The 20,483-nt window shown below is 43.7% G+C and overlaps 1 protein-coding gene across 13 annotated transcripts in view; it reads left to right on the forward strand.

Moving 5' to 3' along the window:
* ZNF521 (zinc finger protein 521) overlaps window positions 1-20,483 on the forward strand; it is a 796,659-nt gene that overhangs the window by 283,547 nt on the left and 492,629 nt on the right. For 11 of the 13 annotated variants that reach the window (XM_033933840.1, XM_033933831.1, XM_033933833.1 and 8 more), the window contains one exon: window positions 8,422-11,771. In XM_033933840.1, coding sequence (XP_033789731.1) covers window positions 8,862-11,771 — 2,910 coding nt within the window. In that variant the 5' untranslated portion in view covers window positions 8,422-8,861. Of the gene's footprint in view, window positions 1-7,653; window positions 7,776-8,421; window positions 11,772-20,483 lie in introns of all 13 variants that reach the window. The other 2 variants (XM_033933835.1, XM_033933834.1) reach the window with 1 other exon arrangement.

Here is a 20,483-nt window from a genome sequence, read left to right on the forward strand (position 1 = left end):
TTGGGGTTGTCTGTATCCATGGTTGTTTTTTTCAGGATTGTTTTTACTACAGCAGATTTCCAGCTTTGTGGAACTACTCATGTTAGGGACTCATTTATTAAGGTAGGACAGATTCCAGGAATATCTCGTTTGTATCCAGGAGTGCAGTTGAGGAACATGGGTCCAGGATCGAGATTGTGGGGTGTATGGAGTTGATTACAGCTTTAAGGTCGTCATGGGAGATCGGTTTGAAACTGTTCAAGGTTTCTGTCTTGTGTGGATTGTCATCTTGAGCGATCTCTGGGATGTTTGGCAGTGCTTTGGCCTCTGAGTCCAGATTTGCACCTATCTTTGATATTTTGTTATGGAAAAAGGTAGAGAGTGATTCGCTGTCTAGGTTTATTTGTTAGGAATGCAATGGCCCTTGGGATGAGGAGAATAGGTTACCATCACAGGCTCTAATGTGTCACCACTGCAACATTGAACTTTTTCTTTTCTGCTCGGTCTTGTAAAGTTCTGTTTCCATTTTATGTTTTTGTATAATTATTTTCTTCAGTTTTTGTATTGGTAGACACTTTATGTGTTAGAAATAAGGCAAATATATTTACAGATTAGAAACCCTTCAATTTCAACTTGATGATGATAATTAAATCCTGTTCTTGATTTATAGTCATAAGCATGCCCTGCTTAAAATTTAAAAGGGCTCTAAAGATCCTGATTGAAAAAAAAAAGTTATTCCTATTGCCCCATACCTTTTCTTTGTCATTGAATCTAGCTACTGCTATCTGATATGTTTGCTGTGATAGAAGACGTTTTCCTTGTAATTTCCAACTCTTGTAAGTAGTTCCTGTATACAGTACTAACCAAGCAAGCTTTCAATGCAGGGACACCTTGTTTGCTCAGACAGACAGGAAAACCTTGCATGAAACATTCAGGAATTTTTAGAAGAAAGCAGTAGAGATTGGGATTTGATATACCATGTGGACAAGGTGTATTAAACTGTTTACAACCAGACACTCAAGCATTTTTTCCCTATCTGTCCCAGCAGGCTCACAGTCTATCTAATGTACCTGGGGCACTGGATGATTACCGTATTTTCGCGGATATAACGCGCACCTGTGTAAAACGCGCACAGGGGTATAGCGCGCAGAAATCACGATGATATGTACCAAAACTTTTCTATACCGCGCTCAGGCATATAACGCGCATGATGCCCGACGCTCCTTTCGCCCGCCCTGACTTTCCGTGCGCTGTCCCGACTCTCCGTTCACCCCCCTGACTTCCGTGCACTGCCCTGACTTTCCGTGCGCTGTCCCGACTCTCCGTTCACCCCCCCTGACTTTCCGTGCACTGTCCCCCCTTGAAGTCCTGTCCCCCTTGAAGGTCTGTCCCCATTCTGAAAGCCTGATGCCCCCCCCCGACGTCCGATACATCCCCCCCCCCCGGCAGGACCACTCGCACCCTCACCCCGAAGGACCGCCGACTCCCCAACAATATCGGGCCAGGAGGGAGCCCAAACCCTCCTGGCCACGGCGACCCCCTAACCCCACCCCGCACTACATTACGGGCAGGAGGGATCCCAGGCCCTCCTGCCCTCGACGCAAACCCCCTCCCCCCAACGACCGCCCCCCCCCAAGAACCTCCGCCCGTCCCCCAGCCGACCCGCGACCCCCCTGGCCGACCCCCACGACCCCCCCCACCCCCCTTCCGCGTACCTTTGGAAGTTGGCCGGACAGACGGGAGCCAAACCCGCCTGTCCGGCAGGCAGCCAACGAAGAAATGAGGCCGGATTGGCCCATCCGTCCTAAAGCTCCGCCTACTGGTGGGGCCTAAGGCGCGTGGGCCAATCAGAATAGGCCCTGGAGCCTTAGGTCCCACCTGGGGGCGCGGCCTGAGGCACATGGGCCAAACCCGACCATGTGTCTCAGGCCGCGCCCCCAGGTGGGACCTAAGGCTCCAGGGCCTATTCTGATTGGCCCACGCGCCTTAGGCCCCACCAGTAGGCGGAGCTTTAGGACGGATGGGCCAATCCGGCCTCATTTCTTCGTTGGCTGCCTGCCGGACAGGCGGGTTTGGCTCCCGTCTGTCCGGCCAACTTCCAAAGGTACGGGGAAGGGGGGTGGGGGGGTCGTGGGGGTCGGCCAGGGGGGTCGCGGGTCGGCTGGGGGGGCGGTCGGAGGTTCTTGGGGGCGGGCGGTCGTTGGAGGGAGGGGGGTTTGCGTCGAGGGCAGGAGGGCCTGGGATCCCTCCTGCCCGTAATGTAGTGCGGGGTGGGGTTAGGGGGTCGTCGTGGCCAGGAGGGTTTGGGCTCCCTTCTGGCCCAACTACACAAAGGTACGGGGAAGGCGGGTGGGGGTGTCGTGGGGGTCGGCCAGGGGGGTCGCGGGTCGGCTGGGGGACGGGCGGAGGTTCTTGGGGGGGGGGCGGTCGTTGGGGGGAGGGGGTTTGCGTCGAGGGCAGGAGGGCCTGGGATCCCTCCTGCCCGTAATGTAGTGCGGGGGGGGGGTAGGGGGTCGCCGTGGCCAGGAGGGTTTGGGCTCCCTCCTGGCCCGATATTGTCGGGAAGTCGGCGGTCCTTCGGGGTGGGGGTGCGAGTGGTCCTGCCGGGGGGGGGGGGGATGTATCGGACGTCGGGGAGTCGGCCGGGCAAGAGGGCTTGGGCTCCCTCTTGCTCCGATCGTGGATGCGGGTGCGGGTGGGAGCGCGTGCGAGCGGTCGTTCGGGGTGGGGGTGCGAGCGGTCCTGCTGGGGGGGTGAATCGGGCGTCGGGCGGGGTGGGAACTATGTTTAAAAACTTTTCTATACCGCGCTCAGGCATATAACGCGCGAGGGGTATGCGCGGTACGTAAAATCACGTATAACGCGCGCGTTATATCCGCGAAAATACGGTAAGTGACTTGCCCAGGGTCACAAGGAGCAGTTTGGGGTTTGAATCCACAACCCCAGGGTGCTGAGACTGTAGCTCTAACCACTAAGCTATACTTCACCTCCAGTAGCCTGTTCAAATATCATAGTGTCATGAACCTCCCACTGAGGAGGGTAGGCAGTTATTATTATTACTATTAATAATAATAATAATTACAAAAATGTAAATGGGGCACAGGTCTTAGCAGGTCTAAGCTCTGTTAGAGTCCTCTACCAACAGCCATGCCAATGGGGGGTGCTGTTTCATTATCACATTTTCAATAGTGAGGAATAGGCAAGATCTATGGACTTCAGGTGACCTGACTGTCTCTAGTGATTGAAAACACAATATTTAACTACTGGCAGCAATGCAGTTGGAGGCCTCCTGCGCAGTTTAGAAGGAGCAATGCATGGTGGTATTACATAGACTTGTTTGGAAAGATCAAGGAGGGGAAGAAAGGGGAGGGGATACTTTTATGAGAAACAAAAGAAAAACGCCTTGAAAAGTGTGAAGGGCAATTCAATAGCCTAGGTGTTCACATTTACATGTACATTGCTAAATTAGTTGCCTTTTTTTGCTGAGGGTTTTTTTTTTCTCCACTATGTTTTTATGCGTAGCCCTGAGTGGTTGAAAGCTTCTCTACTAATTATCAGAAGCTGCTGTTTGTGGTTTTTCCAAATGGAGCTTCAGTCTCTAGTGGATATTATTGTCTTTGGACTTTGAAGTGAGAGCGCCATGGCTCAGCAGCAGAAACATGGTTTAGGCTTTACTGAAAGCTAGCATAAAGAACTTTTGAATGCATCCTCTTAACTATGGAAGAAGATGGAAATACTTTAACAAAAAGTTTTGATGATCTAAAAATACTGAATAAGGACCAAAATGGCGTTGGGAGCAGACGTTTGTACAGAATGTCTCGACAAAATCTTAACAGATGCCGAAATTTACCTTGAGTGGCTTTCTTCTTATTTGATGGTAGAGAAGCGAAAAGGGAGTACCCAGTCAAGTTGTCCAATGACCAGGAACCCACGACGACTGCTGCAGATAACTGTCCCGGAAGTAACTTCGTGCCATGCGACAGAGAAATTGTCGGTTTCAGGAGGGATGCCTGAACCAGTTGTAGACCTTAGTTTAGAGCTCTCTGAGCCCAGATCAGGGGCAGGCTCCGCTCCAACCCAAAAGGGAAAACCTGGCAGGTATGGAGAGTGCTAATTCCCCCCGAGATGGGGGACTGGCATTAACTCTTGGAGGAGCAGCGGGAGAGAAGTTGCTGGGAGAGATTGGTCCCACTGAAGCCCTGATATCGGCATCATGCGAAGTGGCTACAGGAATTTAAGCCATCCGGAGAGAATACATATAATTTGGAGATTTGGTGAAGCCTCCAGTAATTAATTTGGATGTGTTATAGAAGGCTATCAAAATCATAGACTTCATTCCCTGAGGAAGGTTGTGACTACACTAAGGAAAGTCTGTGTCTCGTTCAATTCCGTGGTTACTACTCAAGGTAAATTGTTGAGAGAATACGGTGAGAGTATCCAAAAACATAAAGAACAGATTAATCAAATTAGGACTTTAGAAACCGATTAAGGAGAGGTCATTTATCCAGAAAAAAATTAGAATTTATAGAGAATAAATATTGCCTTTACTTTTAGAAATAAAGCTTTTGCATTTGGTCTTGGGACTGGCACAGTGGCTAATGAGCTCTGCCCAAAAATTTACTCCTAAAAGGCTGGTGGAAAAAAATGATAGAATAACTTCCAATGCTTTGTATCATTCAGATCTTTGACGACTTAAGCAAATTGATGACACCACATAATTGGAACAAAGTGGTAAAATATACGTTCTGAGGACAATAAGAAGAGATACAAGGCCTAGATCAGGACTTATAGAGAAGAAATTGTGAAAGTAAAGGGGGCTATTTGCATGCCAAATTCGATCTTTAAATAGGCTTAAAGTTCTTTTTCAGATCTGGTATCATCTCTTGGAAGCTAAATGTTCAAGGGTTTTGTTGTTGTTGTGTTTGGTTTGTTTTATTTAGCACAATCATCTCAAGTGCTGAGAGATTATTTTGAGGCAAATATTACTGAGATTTGTCAGTCATTTTTACCTGATTCATGGTTATCAGTGAATCAGGTATATGCAGGTATCGGAGAAAGTGCCTGCATTTAACATGTAGAACACTGCTTATGTCTAGTAGCGATATAGAAATGATTAGGGGATACTCAACGAAGTTACATGGAAATACCTTTACAACAAATAGGAGGAAATATGTTAACAATCAAAGAATAGTTAAGCTCTGAAACTCATTGTAGTAACAGTGATTAACGTAGCTGGGAATATAAAAGAAAAGGTTTGGATGTATTCCTGGAGGAAAAGTCCATAGTCTGCTACTGAGACAGACATGGAGAAGCCACTGCTTGCCTTGGGATTGGTATCTTAGAATTTTGCTGTTATTTTGGCTTTTTTCCAGGTACAGTGATCCCCCGGTCATTCGCAGTCGGCGATTCACGGTCCCGGTCATTCACGGTATTTTATGACCGGGAAGGAGAGGGCAGCCGGAGAGGCAGAAGAGAGCAGCTGGAGCACCGGCGAGTGAAGGAATTCACTTGCAGTATGCTCCAACTGCCTCTTCCTGCACTAAAGTCAGGTCTCGCCAATCAGGAGCTGCTTTGACACGCATCTCCTGATTGGTGAGGCCTGACTTTATTAGTGCAGGAAGAGGCGGTCAGAGCATACCGCGAGTGATTTCCTTCACTTGCTGGTGCTCCGGCTGCTCTCTCCTGCCTCTTTGGCTGCCCTCTCCTGTCTCTCCCACTAAAAACCGTATTCGCGGTTTTACAACATTCGCGGGGGTTCCTGGAATATCAGGGGAGTAATGTATTTGTAACCTGGATTGGCCACTGTGGAAATAGGATACAGGGCTAGATGGACCATTGGTCTGACCCAGTATAGCTATGATAATATTCTTATTTAGGATTGCCTAAGAAACAACTTTATCAATTACAATTAATACAAAATAGAGCTGCTCATTTGTTGTCAGGGAGGACAGTCAATGATCTTATCATTTCTATTCTTTCCTCTATGTATTTTAAAATTTAAATGTCTTTGGTTTTCAAAGTTAGTTATCAAAGAGGACCTCAGTATATTGAGGCATAATTTAACCTCTTATGATCTTTCAAGATCCCTACAGTTCATCCAACAGTTGTTGAATGTTCCTATTCATGTGAAATTAGGCAGCAGACTTTTTCATATGTAAGCCCCCCGTTGTGGGATGCACTTCCTTTGACAATCAATGCTGAAGGAAATTACATAAGATTTCAGAAATTGCTGAAGCTATTCCTTGTTAGGTTTTATATGATCAAAAGTTGAAATGGGAGGGATTAGGTGAGCTTTTATTGAGAGGGGTGGGGGTAGGATAATTGTGTTTATGGTTGAGCTTGGTTAGTTCTTGGATGGGCAACTGACAAAGAATACCAAATTTTTATTTATTGCTTTCAGAATTGTACCATACTTTTAGTCCCATAAAGGCATGTACGAGTAATTAAATAACTCTATAAAACTTACCAAAACTCCAGCTAAATATGAGCTGTGTGCATAGGTATGCCCCGTGGCTTCTGAGGCAATTTTTCCCCTTTTAAAGAAGTTCATCTAAATTATTTACTGACATCGAGAGTGAGAGCAATAATTCACATATCACCCAGCTCATATTAAACTGGAGTTTTGGTGAGATTTATAGTGGTGTTTATACTCCAGTTCCGCTATTTTGTAGTTCAGTAATTAAATAAACCATAGTGCTCAATGTTTGTGTACCAAATTGAGAATATACAGCATATCAATATAGAATATACAGTATATCCGTATATATATAGAATATACAGCAAATCCATATATGCATGCATGCATATTTATTGCTGTGGATGTTGTGGATGTCATAATTGCACTTGCTTCTGTTCAAGTATTAGTCAGCATCCAGTGCTGAACTAGCTCAGTGCTGGGTGAAAAACTACCTTAGTTTTCTGTTTGATTTGAGATTTTGTTTATCTTTTCTTTTGTCACTCATAAATCATTCAGCTGCTTCCATGATTGTCTATCATTTTCCTGTTTTCAGGTTTTCACGAGTTGCTTTGTCTGTGATCACCAAAAAGTGTTGGTGATCTTTAACTGAGGAAGTTCAGCTGACTGAATCTTTTATATATATGAAGGAAAACATGGCCAGCAACCTCTTGAACTTATTTTTTCCCCTTTTCTGACCCCACACAAGACTGCTATATTCATTGGATCATTTGCATGTTGTTTATAACAATTCAGGTCAATTTCTGACATTTCTTGGATGTTGCAGAATTCTTATTTGCTTTATGCTATTACAAAACCAAAACTAAATGCCTACCCCACAGCTCCTCCCAAAATAAAATCCTGTCCTGACCTAAGAAAGGAGGTTTAGCTTCTGAAAACTAATCAAAAAATTATTAAACAATTCCATTAAAAATGTAACACCTTATTTTTTTTTCTATTTTTTTTTATTTCTATAATAAAAAAGCTTTTAATTGTGTGTTGTCAAGTTTATGGTGCTCTTTTAAGAATATTTTGACAGCATTAAGGGTTATGTAAATATTAAATTCACAGAAGATTTATGTTTATGTCAGAACAAATCATATTATAGGAAATGAACAAACTATGAAAACACATTATTTATTAAGTGTTAGACATCTACATTTGCTGCATTCATTTTGAATTTTGTCTGTAACATTTCATCTTTTCATTTGATTCTTCAGATGCTCCCACAATATGCAAATCATGTTATACCGAAGAAACATTGAATATATTCAAATTTTCATTTTAATAAAGTTGTCAATGTATAATACATGCTTTACAACTATGGAAGACTTACAAAAAGGTAATAAAAGGGTAATTTAGACATAGAACTAGTTAATAGCTTTTCATATTTCACAATCTAATAAAAGTGAATGTGTAGAAACATATATAGGATTTAAAAAGGTTAATTTTTAAATTTTTTTGTACTTTTGCTTCAGTGCTACAAATATTATCAGGGAAAACAATTTACATAAGTGTTCATTCAATGTAAGTTCCTTGAAGTGGAAAAAATATAAGATAATGAAATGAAGGCCCAGGTTTTGAAGCACTTCTTGGCACTGCTCCAGTATGTTTATGTACCAAGAATTGGGTCTCTTGGTGAGGTACGGTAAATCAAGTCAGAACTTATCTAGTTGAAGGTATCCTTAATTTAGGGGCCCTAAGTCCAGTCCTCGGGATACACCCAGCCAATCAGGCTTTCAGGATACCCACAATGAATATGCACAAGATAAATTTGAAAACGATAAAGACAGTGTATGCAAATTTATTGTATGTATATTTATTTTGGATAACTTGAAAGCTAGACTGGATAGTTGTGTCCTGAGAACTGGATTGAGAACCCCTGCCTTAATTCCTAAGCATATAAAACATTAGTCTTTGTTGTAGCTGTCATCTTTAAATGGCAAAAGTAAAAATTGTTTTACACAATTATTTCCTTTCTTTTTCAGATGGAGTAGATCTCGAAGATGATCCTACCTGTTCATGGCCAGCTTCTTCACCTTCTAGCAAAGATCAGACTTCACCAAGCCATGGAGAAGGTTGTGACTTTGGTGAAGAAGAAGGTGGTCCAGGACTGCCCTATCCATGCCAATTTTGTGATAAATCATTCAGTCGTCTCAGCTACTTAAAACATCATGAGCAAAGTCATAGTGATAAACTTCCTTTTAAGTGTACGTACTGCAGTAGACTTTTCAAGCATAAACGTAGCAGAGACCGCCACATAAAACTACATACAGGAGACAAGAAATACCATTGTAGTGAGTGTGATGCTGCATTTTCAAGAAGTGACCATCTTAAGATTCACTTAAAGACTCATACTTCCAACAAGCCATATAAATGTGCCATTTGTAGACGGGGGTTCCTTTCATCTAGTTCTCTGCATGGTCATATGCAAGTTCATGAAAGAAACAAAGATGGTTCTCATTCAGGCTCTAGACTGGAGGAATGGAAAATGAAAGACACCCAGAAGTGTAGTCAGTGTGAGGAAGGCTTTGATTTTCCTGAAGATCTACAGAAACATATAGCCGAATGCCACCCTGAATGTTCACCTAATGAAGATAGGGCTGCACTTCAATGTGTCTACTGCCATGAGCTTTTTGTTGAAGAAAGTTCCCTTCTGAATCATATAGAACAAGTCCATAGCAATGAAAAGAAGAATTCTTGCAACATTTGCTCTGAAAATTTCCATACCATTGAAGAACTGTATAGCCACATGGATAGTCACCAGCAACCGGAATCATGCAATCATAGCAACAGCCCATCTTTGGTTACTGTTGGCTACACTTCGGTGTCTAGTACCACCCCTGATTCAAACCTTTCTGTTGACAGTTCAACTATGGTAGAAGTAGCCCCACCTTTGACAAAGAGTCGTGGAAGAAAGCGAGCTGCTCAGCAAGTGAGCGACATTACTGCTCCATCAAATAAACAAGCAAAAGTTACCTACAGTTGCATTTATTGCAGTAAACAGTTGTTTTCAAGCCTTGCAGTTTTACAGATACACCTGAAAACTATGCATCTAGATAAACCAGAGCAAGCCCATATTTGTCAGTATTGCTTAGAAGTGTTGCCTTCACTTTACAATCTGAATGAACATCTCAAACAAGTGCATGAATCTCAGGATCCAGCACTGATTGTTTCTTCCATGCCTGCCATGGTCTACCAGTGCAATTTCTGTGCTGAAGTATTTAATGACCTCAATACCCTTCAAGAGCATATCAGATATTCTCATGGATTTGCAAACCCAGTTGCTAAAGACAGTAATGCTTTCTTTTGTCCACATTGTTATATGGGATTTCTAACAGATTCTTCTCTGGAAGAGCACATTCGACAAGTTCATTGTGAGCTCAGCAATTCACGATTTGGTTCCCCTGTGCTGGGAACACCAAAAGATCCTGTAGTTGAAGTATATTCTTGTTCATATTGTACAAATTCACCAATATTCAATAGTGTCCTCAAACTGAATAAACATATCAAGGAAAACCATAAGAACATTCCACTAGCGCTGAATTACATTCACAATGGTAAGAAATCCAGAGCCTTGAGCCCTTTGTCTCCTGTTTCCATAGAGCAGGCTTCTCTCAAGATGATACAGACAGGCGGTGTGCCAGCACGCCCTGCAGGCGAATATATTTGCAATCAGTGTGGTGCTAAGTATACTTCCCTTGACGGTTTTCAGACTCATTTAAAAACGCATCTTGACACTGTTTTGCCAAAACTGACATGTCCACAATGCAACAAGGAGTTTCCAAACCAAGAGTCCCTACTGAAGCATGTCACAATTCATTTCATGATAACATCTACATACTATATATGTGAAAGTTGTGATAAACAGTTTACTTCAGTGGATGACTTGCAGAAACACCTACTGGACATGCACACATTTGTCTTTTTCCGATGTACCTTGTGTCAGGAGGTGTTTGACTCCAAAGTCTCCATTCAGCTACACCTTGCTGTAAAACATAGCAATGAAAAGAAGGTATACCGGTGTACATCCTGTAACTGGGACTTTCGCAATGAAACTGATCTACAACTTCATGTGAAACACAACCATCTAGAGAACCAAGGGAAAATTCATAAATGCATTTTCTGTGGTGAATCTTTTGGTACAGAAGTGGAATTGCAGTGCCATATCACTACTCATAGCAAAAAATACAACTGCAAGTTCTGTAGCAAAGCTTTTCATGCTATCATTTTACTAGAAAAACACTTGAGGGAAAAACATTGTGTCTTTGAAGCAAAAACTCCAAACTGTGGAACCAATGGAGCTTCTGAGCAAGTTCAGAAAGAGGAAGTTGAGTTACAGACCTTGTTGACAAATAGCCAAGACACACACAATAGTCATGATGGCAGTGAAGAGGACATTGACACAGCTGAACCAATGTATGGCTGTGACATTTGTGGTGCTGCCTATACCATGGAATCCCTTCTGCAGAATCATCAACTGCGAGATCACAATATCAGACCTGGAGAAAGTGCCATAATCAAAAAGAAAGCAGAGTTTATTAAAGGGAATTACAAGTGCAATGTGTGTTCTCGAACATTCTTTTCTGAAGGTGGTCTTCGAGAACACATGCAGACCCACTTAGGACCAGTGAAACATTACATGTGTCCAATCTGTGGAGAACGATTTCCTTCACTTTTAACTTTAACTGAACATAAAGTCACACATAGTAAAAGCTTGGACACTGGAAATTGCAGAATCTGCAAATTGCCCCTCCAATGTGAGGAGGAATTTTTAGAGCATTGTCAAATGCATCCTGATCTTAGAAATTCACTTACGGGTTTCCGCTGTGTGGTATGTATGCAGACAGTGACTTCTACTTTGGAACTTAAAATCCATGGGACATTCCATATGCAGAAAACAGGCAATGGTTCTGCAGTGCAGAATGTAGCTCGTGTGCAGCATCTACAGAAACTGTACAAATGTGCCTCTTGCTTGAAGGAGTTCCGTTCAAAGCAGGATTTAGTGAAACTTGATATCAATGGTTTGCCATATGGTCTGTGTGCTAGCTGTGTTAATCTCAGCAAAAGTGCTAGTCCAAGTGTCAATGTTGCTCTCAGCAGTAATAGGCAAGGCCTGGGCCCAAATGAGGTCTTTACTTCTGTTGAGAACAAGAGTAAATCATCTGTGCTAAAGACTCGATGTTCTACTTGCAACGTAAAATTTGAATCAGAAAGTGAACTTCAGAATCATATTCAGTCAATCCACAGAGATCTTGTTCCTGATAGCAACACTGCACAACTGAAAACACCACAAGTATCTCCCATGCCCAGAATCAGCCCCCCTCAGTCTGAAGAGGTAAACTTTTATTTTTGTTGTTGGCACTCTTGATGAACTCTATCCATTGTATGTTCTGTTATTTATGGTATGTCACTTGATTTAATAACTGCAACAATGTAGTTTTTCTTTTCATAGTCATTGGAGCAATTAAATTATTTTGAAAGGTAGAAATTGTAGATAGTTCTTGCGCTTCCCTAGAACAGTGTTTCTCAACTTCAAGCCAAGTACCCCCTAACTCTAACAAATATCAACCGAGAACCCCCACCTAGGCTTCGCCCCTGATCCCACCCCCATAATAGTACTAATTGAAATGCAATTTCATCCATTCATTTTTCATATACACACAATATAATCTTATTAATACACTATCCCAAGACAAGCAGGCAGCATATTGTCACATAAGGGTGACATCAACCAAGGAGCCCCGATGCGGACAACTTCACAAGCAGACTTGCTTGAAGAACTTTTAGAAAGTTTGCGACTGCTGCATCGCGCATGCGTGAGTGCCTTCCCGCCCGACTTAGGGCGTGCGTCTCCTTAGTTCTAAGTTTTCCGTGGAGCTGAGAAGCCCTCATTTCAAGGCTCTGTGTGAGAGTTAGTTCTTTTCATGCCTGCTCATCACAACGGCTCGTGTTTTTTCTTATTTATTACAGGGTTGCTGCGTTGTGCGTGTGTAAAAAATAAAAAAGTTTTTGTGATTTTTTTTCGGTCGTGTCATGGCTGGACCTGTTCCGTGGCCTCAGCCTGCGAGCTTCGATTTAGCTGTGGCCGATTATCATTCCATGTCCCGGCCGGTCAGAGGGTTTAAGAAGTGTAGCTGGTGTCAACACGCAATCTCTATCACTGACCTACACAAGTGGTGTATGCAGTGTTTAGGACCTGATCATCGTCCGGAGTGTCGCACTCCCGGTATGGGGTTCTCAGTCGGATACCGGGCAGCACGCAAAACACTGACGCTGGCGTGCCTTCAAAAGTTGAAAGCACTGCTGGTATAATAATGATCTGAGAAGTAAATGGTCAGAATGGCAACTGTTCTTCCCACACAATAAGGCTACCATTCAGCCACAGTACAAATAATGAAGGCTTTATTAAGTGATGCAGCCAATGTTCAAAATATATGCAAAATAAGGAAAAAACAACTCAAACAGTACATTGGTTCTGGCTTTCAGCCCTGCAGTCCTTCTGACTGCCAGGTCAGAACAAGGCTGGCCACACCCTTAATCAGTCAAGACCTCGTGCGGGAAACCCACCGTACAAAATAATCCTATCAACTCCTTCATAATGACGGACGAGGATGTCTTCCGTAACGGGAAGGCCCATGGATACCTGGTGCCCATGGATACCTGGTGGTCACATCCATGACCACAAGGATAAAGCTATACCCTTGTGGAGTTCTCTCCAGGGGCCCCACTATATCCATTGCCAGCCGGGCTAACAGTTGTACTACCCCGGGGATAGGAATGAGTGGGGCATGGGCAGGCCCCATAGCCTCGTCCCCTTTGTGACCCGAAAGAGGATGATCGTGGGCCGTTTGTAATACTATCTTGCGGAATCCCTGGGGAACCATTAGCTGCTCGCGTTTTGTATTAGAGGTCTCCCCTGGGCTCTGTCGATACAACAACCCTTGTCTTATCTTAAAAGAAACCGGGCCCTGTGGAGGCATGGCGGCCTGCTGCCAAGCTTCCTGTAATGAGGCATCTGCTTTTTGTTCAGCCGGGAAGGTAGGGAATGCTCCCACTACTTCCTTAGGAAGCCAGGGTACCTCTTTAGTCGTAGACACCTGTCTAAGAGCCTGACTCCTCTGTTGTTTCTGCCTCCGCTTCTGGGCCTGGGTTTGACAGTTCTACCTCCGGGAATATCTCTGAACCATCTCTTCACTAAAGGGAAATATGTTACCTAACTCTACCTCCCCCTCTGGGGTCACAGGGCCCTGGGAATGAGTACCCACCAAGCCCTGTTTGGTCCTTAGATACTCCTCCAGTCCCTCCCAATCTCAGCCTAATATAAGGTCATAAGGAGCTACAGGCACTTTCGCTAGAGTGACCCTATAGATCTTATCCCCATACAAAATAGTAGTTGACCGGAGTGGGTATCTTATGCTGTCCCCATGAACACATTTAATGATCACAGTGCCTCTTTCCTTTGCTATACCTCCCGTATCTACCCGGGACTATTCCTTACTTGCCTCATGATTATGTGAGGGGGTAGCTTTCTCCTCCTTCCAGGAATTCTGGGTGTCTAAATACGCTTCGGCTACCTCTAACACTTGAGCGAGGTTTCAACACCCTTGCCTTCTGACCCAGCCCCTCAAATTCTTGGGGACTGACTCCAGGAATTGCTCCTTCACAATCTCCGTGAAGAGAGCTCTAGGATCATCCAGGTAAGGCTGGAGCCACCTCTCAGCTAACTTGGAGAGTCTTTGAACTAGGGCTTTAGGCCTTTCTTTGCCCTGCATCAGTGTGGCTCTAAATTTCTGCCTGTAGTATTCTGGGGTAAACCCTAAATAATCCAAAATATGAGTTTTTACTGTCTGATAATTATTGGCAAGGTCTGGGCTAAGAGTTTGAAATGCTGCCAGAGTTTCACCTGCTAGGCAAGGTAACAGTCTTACTGTCCACTGTCCTTGTGGCCAACCAGCTGCGGTGGCTACCCTCTCAAACGCACTTAAGAATTCATCTGGTGCATTGCTAGGTATTATCTTGCACAAGTTCAACATAGATAGAGGATTAGCTCCTACCACTGGTTGAGGCACAAAATTCGGCACTGGATCACCGGCTGGACTTGTAGATGGTTGTTGAAGCAGTTGCGTCAGCACCTTGGTCTGCTCGCCCATCGCCATCACCAGTTCATCATGCTGCCGTCTGGCGTGTTCCTGGCTCCGGTACCATAAGTCTTGGTTGGACTTGAGGACGGCCTGCAGGTCCTCTCCTTGTTTCTGCCGCTCGCCGGCAAGGAACGCCAACAGTTGCTGTTGATCTGTCATAAATGGACCAAAGGTACTGATGAGTTTGCGCCCTGTATTGCCCAGGTGTCTGCAACGCACGTTCTCCGGTCTGGTCCCTGTAGTCCACCTTCCGAATCAGGTTCCTCTCCAATCCCCGGCATCCAGCAGGTGAGATAACGTCCCACTGGTTCCGATTTCCGGTTCCTCTGTCAGACTGCTTCCGGCTGCTTGTCTGGATGCACTCCAAGGTGAATTGGTCCTTGTTGAAAATCCACAGACAAAAGAGTCCCAAAAACAGTCACTTGAACCAAACAACCAAAAAAAACCAAACTTTTTTTTTTTTTTTAAGTTCTCAAAAATCACCAGCAGGAGGCATTGTATCCCACTCCTAATCCCACTTGTCACACTCCCGGTACTGGATTCTGAGATGGAAACTGGGTAGTGCGCAAAACACAAACTTTGGCGTGCCTTCCAAGAGTGAAGGCCCTGCTGGTTGTAATAATGTCAGAAAGCAAAGTCAGAACAGCACAGTTATCCAAAAAGAATAAGGCTTTATTCAGCTATGAAGTTGTGTTCATCAGTGAAGTTAATGTCCAAAATTCAAAACCAAAAGTAAAACAAACAGTTCATTTAACTTGGCTGCAAAGTCAGCACAAATCCAGTTCCACCCTTTCCTCAGGGTAAGTATTATCAATCTTCCCACCAGCTTCTTTCACACAAGAGAAAACAATAATTGATGAGTTTTGCACAGTCCTGCAAAAATTAACTGGTCCTGGTAAAGCACACTGTGCCTGCCTAAGTTTAATCAGGCTTCCCCTACCAACTCTAGTAAGTTGGTGGGAGTGGAAATTGTTGAATCCACTCTTCAATAACAGCCAAAAAGGCACCCGCAATCCCTACCCTGTGGATCTTGTATGGATTCTGCCCCACTATCTCCACTGTGTCAATCAGTATCTTTAACTTTCAAAACAGGAGAAAAAAACCAAAACACAGTCCAAAGTCCTTACAAGCAGGGTAGCTTTTCCCTGCAACGTGCTTTTAGCTTCCCCCCCAGCCAGCAAACATAGAGTTCCTTTTTCCAATACCACAGTGCAGTTGAAAGCATGAAAAAGAAAACTTAACTCTCATCCATTATGTTCTCAACAGGTTCCAATAAAATGTCCATGGCTTCCTCCGGCCTCAGGCAGTCTGGCTGGTTTCCCAGTAAGGATTCCTCTAAATCCTGCATTTCTATTTCATTTCCCTGCCTAGCCTCTGGAGCACCTAGCCATGCGTCTGCTTTCTCGGCTGTCTCAGCACTGACTCTCTCTGGCTTGCACTGCTCTACCTGTCTTGCTACGTGAGAGCCCCGCCCCCGCCTGTGTGGAGGAAGGGGAGGTTTCAGCTTTCCCTGAGCTTTCTCCTGCTCTTCAATTAACCTCAGCAGATGTGTGCCTAAAGGGCTTAGAGCAGTGGTCTCAAACACGCGGCCCGGGGGCCACATGCGGCCCGCCAGGTACTATTTTGAGGCCCTAGGTATGTTTAACATAATCACAAAAGTAAAATAAAGCAGGTTCTTGATCATATGTCTCTTAAGCTATAAATTACAATATTATTAAGACTTAACCAAAAGGAAAGATTTATAAACTATAAAGAGTTTTATGTCATGCAAAATTGTCATTTCTTTAATAAGACATTAACTATTTTTTCTGAGGCCCTCCAAGTACCTAGAAACCCAAAATGTGGCCCTGCAAAGGATTTGAGTTTGAGACCACTGGCTTAGAGCCTGTTTTCTAAGCTGAGTCTTACCAGAGCCTGGTCTAGGTTTAAAGGAGTGTTTGTCCTCATTCTGTTCCAACTCCTCTCAGAGCTCCTGCTCTTGGGCACTCTCAATAGGAACAGAGTCATCATATTGCCTACTAGTAGGAGAGCTGCTGCACTGGTCAGCCCTCTTCAGCTTCAAACTTAAGTTTTTTTGTCTTTTAACCGGAACAAGGCTAGCTGCAGTGCTGAGCTTGTGACAGGAGTCATGCGCCAGCTGTGTTACACTTCAAATTTGAGCCTTTAAATGTCGTCGAGTTCAAATTGAAAAAATCTTCATGGGCATGGATCTTTCTTCAGCTAAAGCCTCGACCCCAATTGCAACCTCGACCTCGACTCAGTCAAAGTCTTCTTTGGGACCCAAAGCTTCAACCTCAACCTTGCTAAAGCCTTCCTCAATGGGGAAGTCCTCATCCTCAGGGAAGTCTGCTTAATTGTCTCCGGAAGGGCCGTTATCCTCAGTGTCTCCATCAGGTAAACTATCTAAGCCAGTCCTTAAGGAATCACAGCCCATTCCTACAGCGACCTTAGTGGGACCGGTTGCATCAATACTTCAAGACTTCACAAAAATCGAGGCAACACTCTTCTTCGAGGTCGTCTTCCTCAGATCCATAGCCACACCAATTGTACCAGCTCCAGTGGTCTCGGTGCTGGCTTTGCAGAATATGTTGGAAACCATTCTGCATCAAGAGTTTGGTAATATGCTTGCCAAATTGACTCCTGCCTCATCTCTGCTTCCTGCAGTCCAGCCTGAGCACTGAGCAGTATTACAAGGAGTCGAGTCCTTGAGAGTGCCTCGAGGTCAGTCTGAACACTCTATATAAGGAGCTGAGTCCTTTCAAGTGTCTCGACTTTGATCTTCAATTTCCAGCCCTACCTCTCAACATAAGGCATTACCTTCTTCGAGGCACAGGGCGAGGACTCCTCAACATTCCTCATCAAGGCTGGATTCGACTCGATCAGTGCCTCATGTTTCGAGGCACAGTTCCTCTTCACATCATCTGTTGAGACATTCATCAAAGCCCAGGTCTTCTTCTCGAGACAGACCTTGTGTATCGAGGCATCGAGACTATTCAAGACAACCAACTCCATTGTTGAGGAATCTACTGTGGAACCTCACATCCAACAGCCACAGCATTCTCGCCAGTCGAGTTCTTCTACTGCGAGGTTTTCGTCACCAGCTGATTCTTCAAAATGAAAATGTTCTGCTTCTTCTACTCATTCCAGAAGTGGTCTTTCATCTGCATCTTTGCCTATGGATTCAAATCTTCGGTATCAATATTCCAGAGAGGCTTCAACTTCTTTCTCTGCCATAAGGGGTAATTAGAGGGGCTCTTGTTCAACTTCACCTCAACGGGGCCATCCCTCTTCTGATCCAATGTCCTTTACTAAGTTCCTAAGCCAAATGAGTAAAGATCTCAACATTGCTTTGGAGTCTGATTCAAAATACTGTGAGTATTTGGAAGAGCTGGGTATGCCTAATCCTCCTAGGGATTCTCTCAAATTATCCATGAATGGCATTCTTTGTCAGACTTTCAAGAGAAATCTGGATACCCCATACTCAATTCCTGCGGTGTCCGCAAAGCTAGAATCCAATTATAAGGTGATTCATTGTAAAGGATTTGAGAAGTCTCAACCGTCCCATCAATCTCTCTTTTTTTTTTTTTTTTCTTTATTAAGCCATTGAAAAACAATATAAAATCATCCAATACAAACTAATAGAGAAAAATACACTAAATCATGTTGCACTTTATTTCTTGATGCAACTAAAGGCATCAATTATCCATAATCTCTTTAAAACCTACCCCACCCAAGCCTCCCATACAGGGCAGGATTAATTTTTTGAGGTCCCCTAGGCACACAAGTGCACTGGGCCCCCTAGCCCTTCTACACCCACACCCCACCCTACTCCTGCTCTGCCCACACCCCACCCCTGCCCGCCTATGCCCCACCATCATTTAATTACTTGTTTTCTTATTTAATTCTTTATTTCCACTTGTATTTCTTTTTTCTTTTATTATAAAATTCAAAACAAGAAAGATTACCATACGAGTGCCAGTGTACAGTTTTAGTTCTATGCAAGCCCCAAACATCTCTGAACATATTCCCCCTTCCTTCCCACCTATTGCCGTGGTCTTTAACTCTGAACCCTTTCCATATGTATACAAAAGTGTTCAAATGCATTGTAAAGCAGTAATACGATCCGAAACATAAATTTGTATTAATAACCGTTTGCAACTCCTCTCAACTGCCTCACTCTATGTTGTCCAACTTTAACCCATATGTATGTATAAACAACTAAATCTGTAACTCCTCTGGTACGTTCTACTCCATGTATGTTAATTTGTAACAAAACAACAAGGCAAGTGGTCCACCAAAGAATCCAACATGGAACAAAAGAAGATTGGCAGACAATAAGGAGATTCAAATCAGGTTTATTCAAGGTGCTTCCAGGAGCCATGCCTGATGCATTTCGCCAAACAAAGCTGGTCAATGCTAACAGAAAACCATGTCTTTCATACACACAGGACACAGAATCACTCTCATCTAGTATGGAATAAGTAATCACAAAATACCCTCCCCCCTCATACAAAAACACAGAAGAGGTTTTTAGCGCTGGGGGGCTGAATGTTCTGCGCTGTTCTGACGATCATAGAAATTCTATAACTATCGGAGTAGTGCAGAGCATTCAGCATGCTGGCTTGTGCTACAAAACGAAGGAACTGTACAGTTTAGGGGTAAAGAAACAGTGGTGCCTATCCCCCAATACTGAACAAAATATAAAGATAGCAGATGTAAGTTTGAAAAAAAGAGAAATAACAAATCACTTTACAAATTAACAAATAAAAATAAAACAAAAAAATGGAAAATACCATTTTATTGGACTAATACATTTTTAAATTAGCTTTCAGAGGTCAAACCCTCTTTCCTTAGGTCAGTAAAGTATTACAATATCATGTCCTGACCTGAGGAAGGAGAATTTGGTCTCTGAAAGTTAGTCAAAAATGTATTAAAATTAGTCCAATAAAACAATCGCTGTATTTGCATTTTCTGTTTATAAACATTTATCAACACAGCTACAATACTACTTTATCCTATAGCAAAAAAAATTAAAAATTGAATTTTTTTCTACCTTTTGTCATCTTGATTTTCTTATAGGCTCTCCATCAATTGAATTATGTGTTTGGGTATTCCCATTTGCACTAGAGTTCTTCATAGTTTATTGTATTCCATACAGTCAAAATCTGATGTAGTTGATGAAGCAAAGGTATAGGGGGTTTTGGTATTCTTTGCTCTCCAATATTCATCTAATATTGGACTAGGACTCGAGCACGTGTTGATGGCACCTATCAACCTTTGTCTCCCAGTTTCGGCTTTCCTCATCTTGTCATTTTCTTCCTTCCATCCGCTGTCTGCGCCTTCCAGAAACTGTCTTCCAACCTTCTTCCATTTTTCCATTTCTCCTCCTGCCCCCTTGGTCTGGCATCCATCTTCTTCCCTCTGTTCCCCTCATGGTCTGGCATCTCTCTCCTTCCATCTTTCCTTCCTTCCCCCTCTCTTCTCATTTCCTCCACTCAGATCTGATATTTCTGTCTCCTTTCCCCTTTTCCCCCCATGCTCTGGCATCTCTCTCTTCTGTATTTTCTGCTTCTGTCTAAATTAAATTCTCTCTTACTATTCAGTCCTCAGTTTCCCTTTTTTTACTGTCTACCCATAGATTGCCACCCCTTTTCTTCACCCCTCCACTATCTCACTAACTCTCTTCTTCCCCCATCCAGTATATGCCCTTTTTCTTTATCCCCTTCTTCCATCCAGAATGTGTTCTTTCTCCACTTCCATTCAGCATTTGCTCTCTCCTCTGAACTGATATTTGTCTCTCTCTCCCCACTTCCATCATCTGCCTCTTCGCTCTCTCCCTCTACCCCAGGCCCATCTCCCTCCCTTCCCTCACCTTTGCGGGTCACCTGTCTTTCTGCTTTCTTTTT

The sequence above is a fragment of the Geotrypetes seraphini genome, chromosome 2 (assembly GCF_902459505.1).
Source record: "Geotrypetes seraphini chromosome 2, aGeoSer1.1, whole genome shotgun sequence".
NCBI classification, from domain to species: Eukaryota; Metazoa; Chordata; class Amphibia; order Gymnophiona; family Dermophiidae; genus Geotrypetes; species Geotrypetes seraphini.